Here is a 13,345-nt window from a genome sequence, read left to right on the forward strand (position 1 = left end):
ATAAGATAAATAATATTCATCGACACAATTACACATACTTAAATCCTACTTAATAACTTTATCTATACCAATCTACAATGTCTAACTATGATAAAAGCTTAGCGTTAGCCAGCAAAATGGAATTGATGGTCGAGAAGAAAGAATTGAGAATTTTAGTATGCAACATATGACACAACACATTAAATAGCAATAAGATAACAAAACACTGATATTGTACACATCACACACTAACATTATATTTTATACATAACACTAGCACTGTGAAGGATTATTCAGCCAAGAGAAATGTAATCTACTAATCTATTGAATCTATTCAACAATACACAACATGAGAGTTACAGGGGTAAAGCACTTGGAATCGGAAGTCCCGTGTTCGAATTCTGGTGAAGACTCTAAGTGAACCACTTCGGGGGCCGATTTTGAGTTTGTGTTTCCACACAAACTGTCTTTGTTTTTTTTTAAATATTTTTTTCAATTTTCGCTTTGATTGGTGACTGAATAGATCATTATAGATCTAACTGTTAACCAGATATTTTTAAATTGTAATTTAAAAAAAACAAAAAAAAACCTCATCAAATTATTATTAACATTTTATTCAGACCTTCATTTCAGTAAAATAAACGTAAAAAACATAAAGTTGACAGCATAAGAACAATTTAAAAAAAAAAAGAATAAAAACTTCAATATAGATACGGGAGATCAAGATAGTCCTACTTTAAAAAAAACATGGCATCCTGTCTAGATATATGATCTCCTCAACTATTGCTCAAAAAAGCTAAGTCAAAGTACAATATCTGACTTTTCTTAGGCGTCTCAATATTTAATACACTCTATGTTCAGGGCAGACCCTAACAATTGCGGGACCCTATGTGAAACAGTTTGCGCAGGCCCAGTCCTGCAGTCTTGTTAGGGATAAAGATAATAAGTGAAAATTAATATTTCTGTTAGAATATAAATTAGTCTTTGCATTACACTTTTATTAAAGAACTCTAATAATGCCTTTTTACATTTTGAATGAGACACCGAAATGATAATTTTGTCTATTATTTAGATTTGTTTTTCAAGTTTTCATGAGATTTTGTTAATTTACGGACATTTTTTGCCTTTTTTTTTCATTACAAAGACATACCGTATCCTTTTAGCATTCTGCAATTGATCAACTCTTCAACAAACCTTTCAGCTTTTAATCAAACGTTAGTTAAAACTTATTGTTTTCATCCTTTAACTAATCATAAAAAATCGACGTTTGATCTATCTTTTGATCACTATTAGGATTTTTTTCCAATGGCGACCACGTCTAAAAGGAAGTGGAATTACTTAAGGTATATTAAAATTATGCAGACTAAGTGGAAAAAACAAATTGTATAAAAAATACTTAATTTACTTTTTTTCCTTGCTTGTTATGTAGGCTGCAATATTTTTTTAGAAATACGATAAAAAAGACAATGAATTGAAAGAAAGCTTGCTTTTTTTTTTTTTGCGTAGGTCGGTTGCCCGGTTGCGAATCTTTCAAAACTTGTTCTGACTGTGCACGTAGGAGAATAAAAAATGAATGTAGGAAATTTCATGCGCCAGTAAAGTAAAAGGTACTTTAGAAATATATAGTGGATTAGGTTTAAGTAGAAATATAAACAATGTTTATCAATAAACTGAAAGCATTAAGAAAAAAAAATATAAATCTAGATATTGAAATTTTATATATGTTTATAAATTTTGTACTTAAGTTTTTTTTTCTCATATGTGCTCACTAAATGCGTAGGAAGTAATTATCTTATTTTTTGAAGTAACGTCTGTAATATATAAGAGAATTATATACAGAGAGAATCTATATGTATATTGCAGTAAAATAACAGTATAGACCTAGACGCCTGTTGTCTCAATCTAATAGATTCAATAGAAGAAAAAAGATTAACGAATATAGATTATTGATAACATAAAAAAAATTTTTTAAATTTATTTAAGGTTAAGATAAATAACGTCTCTTTTAAAATAATGCCTCTTCGTTCATAAAACTGCGCTCCTAAAGTTGTTAGGAGCTAGGCTATTACCTTAAAAATACATATATTTGTTTTTAAATTATTAATTTATTTGGATAAAAACCTAGATCTGGGATGAATCTTAGGATTTTATTGTCGTCAGGCATATATTAAGCACATGTCAGGAATGAATGTTTTAAAATAATTCTTTTTTAAATAGTAACAACATTTAGTAACAACATTTATAAAAACAAAATATGTTTTTAAACACCATTGGAATGAGAAATGTATTCAATAATCAAGCTAAAAATTGATATAGTCCGTTAGCTACGCTAAACAAAGCACATATGTTAAAGGGGAAGCAATATTTTTAGTGATATCAAAGTTTGTTGGCGTAACAAAGGCATTCACAGAAACGCTTTATGGACAAGCTTAGGCACCAACTGAAAATAATCTAAATTATAACTGTAAAGATCAGAATACTCAGTGGAAAATACCTCCAACACAAAGATAATTTTTTCCATGTTTATATTAGTCTCAATAAAGCTTTCAACCGAGAATGGCATGGGGCAATCTGAGCAACAATGGAAAAGTACAACATAAATAAAAACATACCAGAAGTAATCCAGAACTTATACAAGGAGGACATCAGTGCAGTGTACTTTAACAATAATATTTGGGACTGATTTAAAACAATATTTTGAGTAAAAAATACTCTCACAAATAGTTTTCAATATATTTCTTAAAAGGATAAAGGAATATTTTCTAGAAGGCTATAAAGGTACTGTAACCATTTGAAGAATAAGAGTTTACTAACTTGCTCTTGGCGAATAACATAGATGAGGTAGCAGCGACAAAAGAAGAACTAGCTGACTTGGTGATGCGCATATACGCATAAACAAGACTATATGATATAGAATGCAAATAAATGCCTTCCCCCGAATTAAGACCAATAGACAACAGTGCTTTAAAGGAAGGTGACATTAGCATTTGAGGAAAAAAGCTGACAAAAGTCAGTAGTTTCAGATGCGGGCACAAAGCCTGAAGCACACGCCCAAAGCAGCAGCACTTGCAAAAAATAAAAATAATATGGAAAGACAAAGCTTATCCCTCGGCACTAAAATCAGACTGATTTGCTCCAAGACCATGACCACAACTGTAAGTCTTGTGAGTCTTGGACTCGGACTACAGAGTTGGAGAGGAGGATCCTAGCAATTGAAATGAGATGCTACAGAAGCACTTTATGTATCACATTTAAAGACAGCATCAAATACGAAGAAATAAGATACAGGGTCGCTATACTGATTATACCCAACGATGAGCTGCTAACTATTGTAAACAGTTTTTCTTTCAAACATTGCGATCTATGGGGCAGATGATGTTAAGTTCATTTTTTCTTTAACAAATGGTTAAAGAGCAGGGTGTCATGTGGACAGCACAAAGACAAAAACCCTTTTAATTTCCCCAACTAAAGTCAGGTACCCATTAGAGTTGGGTGGACTCAGAGGTGCCCTAAAAATCCTGAAATTTAAAATCACAGTCTTCACCAAGATTCGAACCCAGGACCAAGCAATTAACCACTCAGCCAGCGCGCCTCTTTGTGTTGTAAAAAATGTAAGCTAAAACTATATGGCCATATTACAATGTCGTCGGTGCTGGCAAAAACATTATTTTAGGGAACAGTATCAGGAAAAATAAGAAGAGGCAAACGGAAAAGCGATGAGAAGACAACATTGAAAAATGGTCGGGCCTCCCATTTAAAAAATGCTATATCCAAGGCAAAAGACAGAGAAGAATGGAGAAAGACGGTCGATAAACATTGCGTGGTGCGCCAACGTCTGACAGAATAATGGATAGATAAAGTTAGGCACCAATTTGCTTAAACTGACATTGTAAAGATCACATGACAACAGGTGGCTTTCAAAAGAGACAGCTGGATGATTCCTTCGGGATACATAATTAAAACCAAAAGAAAATCCAATGCTGACGTAGTCGGCAAAAAAAAGAAACTCTAAATCGATCATTGTCGGACAGCGGTATGCCTGCACTTGAAATATGACAGCTGTGAATGCTTAGTCTCGTGATATATTGTTTTTCTCATTGATTTTCGGACTCCAACAAATCCTTTTTTTTATAATAAATGTTTAAGACCTACCATATAAAAAAAACAATTCCTCTTAATCTTTTTATTTAAAAGTGATTATGTTTATGAAAAAAAGTGCTTGCATATTTAATTTTTAAGAATAAATTGTTTGATTTAAGTAATAAAAAAAAAGAGACGTTCCATCAGAACTCTGAAAACATCTAATATATAATGATATTTGGCTTTTAATATAATTTCTAGTTTCTGTGAACTAAAAAGGACGCAATGACCAATAGACAGACAGACGGAAAGACAGAAAGATCACAATGAAATAATAATGGATTTTTCTCTTTCGGGGCCACAAGAAAACTAAAAATGATTATTGTAATGCTTATTTTATTTTTCATTTGACAATTTACATAATTACATTTGTAAAGTTTATTTACATATACAAATTTCATAATAAAGATGAAATAATTAGCTTTTAAATCAAAATAAGAAATCGAGAATATGTTGTCATACAGAAATGAAAATAAAAAGTATAAATTGAAACGTTACCTTCTATTTTTGATGAAGACGTTTATTTGATTCATTAAAACGTTTCTTGCTATTAACAACTAATATGTAATAACTGGCATGAAAAGCCAGTTGTTTTACAACATGTACAAACTGCAGCTTTGCAAGTATCAAACGATTTTTGTGTGCCTTGAATAATTTCTTCAATTTCAATTTGATTGTTTTTATTCTCATTTGAAACTTCTGTTCCATTTCTAACCAAAATTTCTGATTCATAAACTGCAAAAAGTATTCTTTTGTTTAAATCATTAATATGTTCCTGACATTGATGTTTTAAGGTATTTGATTCATTTTTAATTTCTTGAGTCAACATAAATGATTTCTGATTATCTCGGTTTATGTTTCGTTTGATTTTATTTATCTTTTTGTCCATCTGATGTATTTTCTCTAACAATTCTTTTCCGTCACATGATTTTTTTCCCAAGTCTCCGAGAGGTGTTTTCTTAAATGTGTTTGCATCTTCTTTGCTTTTTATTAACCGAAAATCTATTTGGACATGCTGAGCATTCGGTGTTAAAAAGTGTCCTTCGAACCCTGATAAATACCATTGTCTTAAAGCATTTTTATGGTTTTTCTTTTGTATCATTTTGAAATAGCGGAAATCTACATATTTTATTTTTAAATCAGTTTTCTTTACTGATGAAATGCATTTATCATTATCGTATGTAATGTGCTGCATAACGCAATATACAATGATGATAAAAATGCTTATTAAAAAGCATAACATTTTAGGAAAATTATATTTGATATCTATTTCTTCCATCAACTTTTTGTTCTTTGCTTCCATCTCTTTTATGTCATTAATGATAGATATGTTATTTTCGTTCCTGATAATTGATTCTTCTTTTAACGTCTTCAGTTGTTGTACTTTTTGGCTAATCTTTTGTTTTAACAACAGGTTTTTATCTTCTTTGTGCTTTAGATGGTCTTTTAATACTTTTTTACGTTCATTTAAAGTTTGTTTCTTTTGGATATTTAGTTTCAATTGAATGTCTTGCTGTTCTTGAATTCTTAGACATTCAGATTTAACATTGCTTATGTCTGCCCAAAATTTTTCAATCTTTTCCAGCTTTTGAATGGTTGAATCGACTTCACGTAATGCATCAGAGAGAACTTCGGTTCCACTATCTTTTTTTAATAACTTATTCTTACATAAAATAGCTTTCATTTTTATAAAGGACATATTTTTAATTTTATCTTCTTTTAGCTCTTTAGACTCTTTTATCATTTGACTGCATTTGTCGAACGTTTTTTCTGTAATTTTTGCTTCCTTTTCTTGTAAAACTAATCGCAATTCTAATTGTCTTCGTCCTTCGGCTTTTTTAAATTCGTTCAATGTATATCTTCTTCCATTAAATTGTAAGTTATCGATAACTTTTATAAAGTTATCCATTTGACGTTTTTGAATTATAATATTATCAATTTCACAGGTATTGACTAAAACAATCCTCTTTCCACATTCTTCAAGACAACGTTTTGTCTCAACGTCTTGTGCTTCAAACCATTCTTCCACATTTATTTGACGCTCCTCATCTTTGTCGTTATAAGTTAACAAAATAAGACCATAATATTTCAAAACTTCAGAACCATAGATAACCTTGAAAGTTTCAAGTATTTTGTAAGCAGAAGGATTTCTTACCACCTCGTATCTAGCAACAAATAAAAATGCATGAAAATCTTTTGAATCATCGTTAAGGAACTCTTCAGTGTCTCTAACAAGTTTGCTTTTGCATTCTGTCCCAACATGAGAATAATCAACAATGTTTACAAGTCTTCCGGTGTGTTTCATCAAAATCTTCTCGATGCCAACTCCTGAACTTAAACTTTCGTTGTCAGAAGTTTCATTGTCGCTTAACAGGATTCGAAGTAATGTGACGTCGAAATATGTCTGAAATATACATATATGCATGCATTTTATTTTTTAATAGTAAAAACTTTTAGAAACAATGTAAAACAAAGCGTACTTTCTAATAGTGATCTTTCTTGTATTTATTTTCGCTTCTTTTAGTTAACAATTATATAACTATATTTATTAATTTATTTATTTATCAATTTATTTTAGGTTATTTACAGTAAACTATCTGAATAGCAATGATGCATAAGATGAAGTAGAATGGTAAAAATATATCCTACATAAGCGCCCACTTAAAATGAAATTAAAAAAAAGAACACAAATGTCCAAAGTAATAAATAATCAAAGAAAGAAAGAAAAACAAAAATGCATATATAAATAGTCCATATAGACAAAGGGATATGTAAAGATAAAAGTAAGTAGGTAATACATCATATATAAAATATCTTACTATTGTAGAACAATAACGTTTATTTGATTAGTATATTACCTCGTTATTGTGTTTGCTATTACACTGACATGAAGCAGTACTGTCCGATCTGCCTGTATAAAATGTTTTATTTTTAAGTATTTACTTTAAAAAAAAAAATTAAGAATATTAGATTTTCTAAGTGTAAACATACAAGTTGTACATAATTAAAAAATTTTCGGACGTATGGACGTTGAGTGGTTAAATACTAGGCTTTTGAACCGAGAGTTCCAATCATGTTGAAGACTGGGATTTGAATTACGAAATTGTTTAGTGCCTCTCAGTCCTCCCAGCTTTGGTGGGTAACTGACAATAGTTGGGGAAAAGTAAAGGTGGTGTGTCATTTAGCTGGCCACATGACACCCTCGTTCACTGTGGGCAACAGAAACAGACGACACTTACATCATCTGCTTTATAGATTGAAAAGGTCTGAGAGGGAAAATTTACCCTTTTTAATGCAAAGTTTTTAGTTGAATTTTAGAAATTATTTAATGTAAAGCTAGTATTTCCTGAACAAGTCAAGTTTTTACTTTTATTGTTTTTATCACTTGGAGTCCAAAATAGTAATACTATCTGAGAATTACACCCTTTCCCGATTTGAAAACTTAATTTCATTTTTTTAGAATTCTATCTCTTTTAAAAATTACTTACAATTTGATGTCATTAAAAATTCAAATTTCTCACTGAGTTCTTTCCATAATTTAGGAGAAAATTTTTTCAACGCCTTGCAAAATACATTGAAAGCTAAAGTTGGCCCTCCATTCAAAACTGTTGTTAGTAATGCTTCGTTTTTATCACGTGATGTTGTTGCCAACAGAATTCTTTCCTTGTCTTCCTGAGATATTATTTTTCTTCTACATAAGTATTCAGTTATTTCCTGTATGCAGTCAATGTTTTCTTTAAGAGTCAAATAATTTTCTTGAATACAATTTTCATGTTCAGGTTTGAGTTTTCCACGTTCCATTCTATTGACTAGTAAATAAAAATTGAAAAACAAAATTGTTCCTAAGTGTAAAAAAACAAAACCAAAAAACAACAACATTTATTAATATAGATGCCTAAACCAGAAGGCATCGAGCAGTTGGAGTATTTTTTTTTAATAATTAAGAAGTGACAATGACGAGTATCTGGCGCAAAAGAAGTTTAATAGCCTTAATGGCTACCAACCTAGAAGTAAAACTTTAAATTCAAATCTTTGCTGCCGTAAAGCTGAACCAATAATGGGGAAAGGCTTAAATATGTTAACACAAAGGAAAGAATGATGAGTCGGTGAACATTAGACGTCTTGTAGCGAACAATTATTTACTCTAGCAGAACCTGTGGCAATACATCTAGTGCCAATTAATGCACGTTTTCACCTGTACTAGTAGATCATACGTTTCTGAAAGGTACCTCTTTTACGCGAAAAAATGCCTTTGGTGTACGATCCTACCCAGCTCAGCGTAGCAGTCAAACTATAAGTATTCCCACTGAACATCGTGTTTGTGGTGCGGCATTGCCATTGTCAGTTTATGATGGAATGCTGAGCGTATCTAGTAGCAGTCAGCTTTTCATTGAGACTGGTTATTTAAAAACAAAAGTAAATCTACAAACGCTGATAGAGGTAGACGAAATAAAAATAATCTAAATCATCAACCATCGTCGGACAACATATGTGTCTGAGCTTAATGTGGCAAATTATGTAGTTCGCAGAAGGGACTGCGTAGTCACTTTACTTACTACAAATTCATAAATCTTAGACTTGAAGCCTTATAATTATTATTTCTTGTGATAAATCGTTGTCAGTTAAAGTAAGAAATAACTTAAAAGCGTTATTCTTTGCTTAGACATTTATACAATGACTATATCTATGCCAGGTAAATTGAAAATGTTTTATCTAGAAGAAATACAAAAATATAATATTACAAAAATGAAAAAAGACATCTTGAAATTAAAAACACATTTGCTTTGTCTCTTTCTTTATCTGACGACAAAACAATTATTTGAAACTGAAATTCTTACTAAAAATACTTGCACATATTAAAAATATATATATTGTGTTTAGTTTCTTCAAAAAAGTCTACAATATGAAATAAGAATATAGTGTGAGCAGGTCAGGAGGCGCTGGAGATCTTTTTCTGCTCAACATAAATTTACTTTACCAGTAGACAGATGGCAGCGCTACTGGGTGGGCTCAATCTCTGTACCTCTGTCTGTTACCAAGGGGCTAGCATCGCCTAAGTAACCACACAACTAGAGTAGATTAACTAACTAAAGCAAGAAACAAACTTTCCTTAAAACTAAATACTAAACAAGGTAACTAAGACAGCTTGTGTGGAAACACAAACTCAAAATCGGCCCCCGAAGTGGTCCACCCAGGCAGACTTCAATAATTTTAGAAAGAACATCCAAATGAAATTATATCAAAGACAAATGAGAGATAAGAAGGGAGAAAGAAGGTTGACAGATCTTGTGTAGTGCCCCAATGGTGCTGCAGATCAAAGGATAGGTGCAAGTGAATGCAAAGTTAGATGTGAACCTGGCCTAATTAGTTCCCCCTTCAGACCTTGTGGTCTATAGGGCAGATGATGTAAAGTTCATCTGTCTTTGTGGCCTACTGTTAACGAGGATGTCATGTAGCCAGCACAACCCCTAACCCTAAATCAACAAACACTAACAAACTAACCAAACCAACTTTGAACTATAAACTAAATTACTCCATTGGGACTTACAACATTAAACCTAAATCTATACTAAGTAACACCCAACAAACTTTAGTCTAGATCTACAATCTGCAATATCCTACAACAAACCAGTAACACTAAAACACACCTTACAACTCCACAACAGAGACTAAAGACTAAGGTAAATCTAAATCTAAAATAGCAGTCAATGGCAATATTACTAAATACAGCAGCGGTTAAAGCAGCAATAAAAGCTATATTATTTAAAACAGCAGTGGTTACAGCAGAAACAATAGCAGGCCGTCCCAGGTACAGAAATATAGAAATAATAAGATAATTATATGCCAGACCACGAAGATCTCCACCTGTCACACAGACAGAGGTATACTGTACTGACCGCTGGTCAAATGTACAAGAAGCAGCACGGACATAGCAATATATACCCTCCCGCCAATTACCCATACTACCGTAAGCAGAAGTACAAATACTAATACTGGCACTAGCCTATACAAAATAGAACAATGTCCAAAACTAGCTCTAACCAATAAAAAAGAATATACAGAAATTGCTCTATGAGCGCAAGCTTACAATAAGAACATAAGAAGATTCTAAATTCTTCGCACACCACACCGTCAATGGGGTAATGGAAACAGAAGTTTAAAGTAACTAATGTAGTATAATAGAACTAAAAGAGTCTTTTCTACCACATTTTCTATTGGTACTATTTCTGTTATTTAAAACAAAACAAAAACACTGTTCTTTTTTTTTTGCTAAAAAAAAAAAAATAAATAATTTCAGACTTAATCTCTTTGAAGTCATTGTTTATTGTATTTTCGGTCGTTACTTAACTTTGTGTAAAGTGTCAGGCTGGTAAATAATCTATAAGTTACAAAACACCTGCTTATTAACAAAAGGAAGAGAAGAACCATACAATGATGAAAAAAAATTAGAGAAACTAAAAGTTTCTTAACTAGCTTTAAAATATATTTGAATAGTATTAACCACCAGCTATGCCAGTTGATTTAGTCTCAGATTTATGTTTATATTGGTATGGACCCTTTTCTATTTATAACTTTGACCATACTTAAAATTCGGATGGCTGCCTGGTCATGCGGTTTGCACGCTGGACTGTCGCTTGGATTTATCTATGGTCCCGGGTTCAAACCCTGCCCGCTCCCATACCCCGTCGTCCTGCGTTCTTCAACTCTGAATAAACATCCGAAACATGTAAAGCAAACAAACGAACAAGTATCGTCCCTCCAAAAAATATCTTCGACTAGAAATATATATTTTTTTACACTATTTGATAAAACTTGTGCATCTCAGATACATTGAAATATGTGATAAGCCCTATCAAATTTTAGAGTAGGTTATTTTTACATTTTATATCATGCTACGCACCCCCCCCCCCCCATTTGATCCGCAAGGGCTCCTAACCATATAGACCTATTTTGTACCCTTAAATTCATTTACCGATATTACTTATTTCCCCCCACCTCCACACACACACACATCTTATATTTTAGGGAATATTCCTGAGTAAGATCATTGTGTATTAATCGATTTTTGGCTCTTAATCAAAATATTTCAAAAACTCTCTGATGCATTTCGGAGTGAGCAATTTTAAATATTGCACCCCGCGCTTTTATAATCTTCGGCCTAAACTCTGCCTCCATTTAACTCTACAGTAACATATTTTTTTTGCCCGTATTGTATTATTTGTCACGCTGAATTAAAAGAAAATAACAACCTGCTTAAATCGACCTCACACACAAACACATGCTTCAAGACTGAGGAATTTCTGGTTCACTTTTCCTCGAGGTTCCATTTTCTCGTTATCACGCCTAAAAAAACTATTTTACACACAATTGCTGCTCTTTCTTAGGCTTCATAACTCAATATTTAACTCTTTGTCTCCGTAATTATTTTTCCACTTTTCGACGGAATTCTTCGATTTGCTCAGTACTTATTCACTACACTGTTAGGATTAAGCTTCAATAACTTTATCGTTTGCAATCAGAAAATATTTAATTTGGTCTAGAATTAAAGGAAAATGCATGCTCGTTTTATATAACACAAAGTAAACTTTATAAATTCAAAAATTAATTTAATTTAATGAGGTCAAATCAACGATGGTATCGTCAATTAGGAGAGAAAGAGTTAAGTATTTCATAGCTTCTGTTCAACCCTAGATATAATAATATGATAACTGATTAAATGCAAAAAAAAAAAAAAATGTTTAAAAAGTATATGTATTATACCGTTGCAAAAATCAATATTGTATAAGCCATAAATATTGTATTATAACTCTGTTTATTAAATATTGCTTGTTTTATGTCACATATGGATTACATATAATACATAATTCAATTTTTTAAATGTGAAAATAGAAAGGATGTATTATTTCTCTGAATATACGATTGGAAAATAAAATGTACTTACGTATTTATAGTTTACGTGCTCTACTGGTTACAAGATTTTCAAAATTGAAGTGTTCATACTTGTCATTCCAATCTTCAATCTTATGACAAGATAAGTTTTGCCTCGAAGAACGCATGAAAACACATTTAGGTCACGTGTGTGTTTGGGGCTTTGAAGCGTTTATGTCAATTGAAAATGGACAAAAGATAATCCATTGGGCGTGTCGATTTTATTCGTGTATTTTTTTTTAAATATGTAGCTTAAAATAACAAAGATTCAACCAAGAAAGTATTTTGTTTACCATCCAAAAAATATTTTTAGAAGCAATCCAAACTACATCGGCCCATTTGAGAACTTTTGGCGATTATCGCTTTAAATTGTCTGGAAGCTTACTATATTTACTGAAACTAACTTTGCTTCATAGCCAAAAAGGAAAATGTATATATTCATGTAAAATAGACACTTTGACATACATTTATCTTGTGGCAGGTATCCACCTAAACTGATCCCAATAGCCGCAGCAGCTCCTACCTCACCGTGGTTATTCCGTGAACACCTTTCGGGGTGGCTGAGAAGTTGTTGGTTACTTTTTTTTAAGGCCAAGTAACCAATGTAAAAACATACAACGTAACCCCTATCGTGTTCGGAAACATGGTTCAACTAGTAGCCTAGTCATCTGACCCACCAGGTTAGATATGGAGATATGGAGACAAAAAGTCTAAAGGCTGATGGGCTAAAGGTAACATAAACGTTTCGGAAACACCGGCATTGCACAAAGCCTCCACGCCTAGGGTATTAATTTCGAACGTTGTGAGGAACGATTTATAAGATTTTCCCATTTTATGGAGAAAAAGCAGGCAGTGCCGACATGTGTTAAGCAAATCATTAACTCTTTCTCTCCTAATTGACGATGCCAACGTTGATTTAGTCCTATTAATTAAACAAAATTGATTTTTGGATTTATAAACTTTAATTTGTGTTTTGTAAAAAGAGAATGCATTTCCGTTTTCTGTTATCAAACACAAAAGTTATTGAATTTCAATTATAACAGGATACTGAAATATATCGGAACGAGGAAAATAATATCGGAGAGATAGAGTTAATAGTTAAAAGAAAAATATTTGCTCAATTATGTAAAATGAAGGTATCGTCTTCTATAGTTCAGTATATATATATTCCCCTTCTTGGTCGAAGATGAGCACATTTCTCATATCCTACAAAATATAAGATGACTGTAAATTCTAATCCTTGCTTTAAAAAGCCGGCCGTATACGTGGTATTGATAGGTGTTTGGTCAGTCGCAGA

At 32.0% G+C, this 13,345-nt stretch overlaps 1 protein-coding gene across 1 annotated transcript; it reads right to left on the reverse strand.

Annotated features, from left to right (window-relative positions):
* Positions 1–198: 198 nt before the first annotated feature.
* On the reverse strand, positions 199–12,515 carry LOC106077818 (uncharacterized). Its single transcript, XM_056014491.1, has 4 exons — positions 12,062–12,515; positions 7,608–7,928; positions 6,978–7,030; positions 199–6,523 (listed from the first exon to the last, which is right to left on the reverse strand). Exons 2-4 carry the CDS (start codon positions 7,918–7,920, stop codon positions 4,670–4,672), a joined length of 2,220 nt encoding a protein of 739 aa, XP_055870466.1. The 5' UTR covers positions 7,921–7,928; positions 12,062–12,515; the 3' UTR covers positions 199–4,669.
* Between the last annotated feature and the right edge of the window lie 830 nt (positions 12,516–13,345).

This window comes from Biomphalaria glabrata, chromosome 16 (genome assembly GCF_947242115.1).
Source record: "Biomphalaria glabrata chromosome 16, xgBioGlab47.1, whole genome shotgun sequence".
NCBI classification, from domain to species: Eukaryota; Metazoa; Mollusca; class Gastropoda; family Planorbidae; genus Biomphalaria; species Biomphalaria glabrata.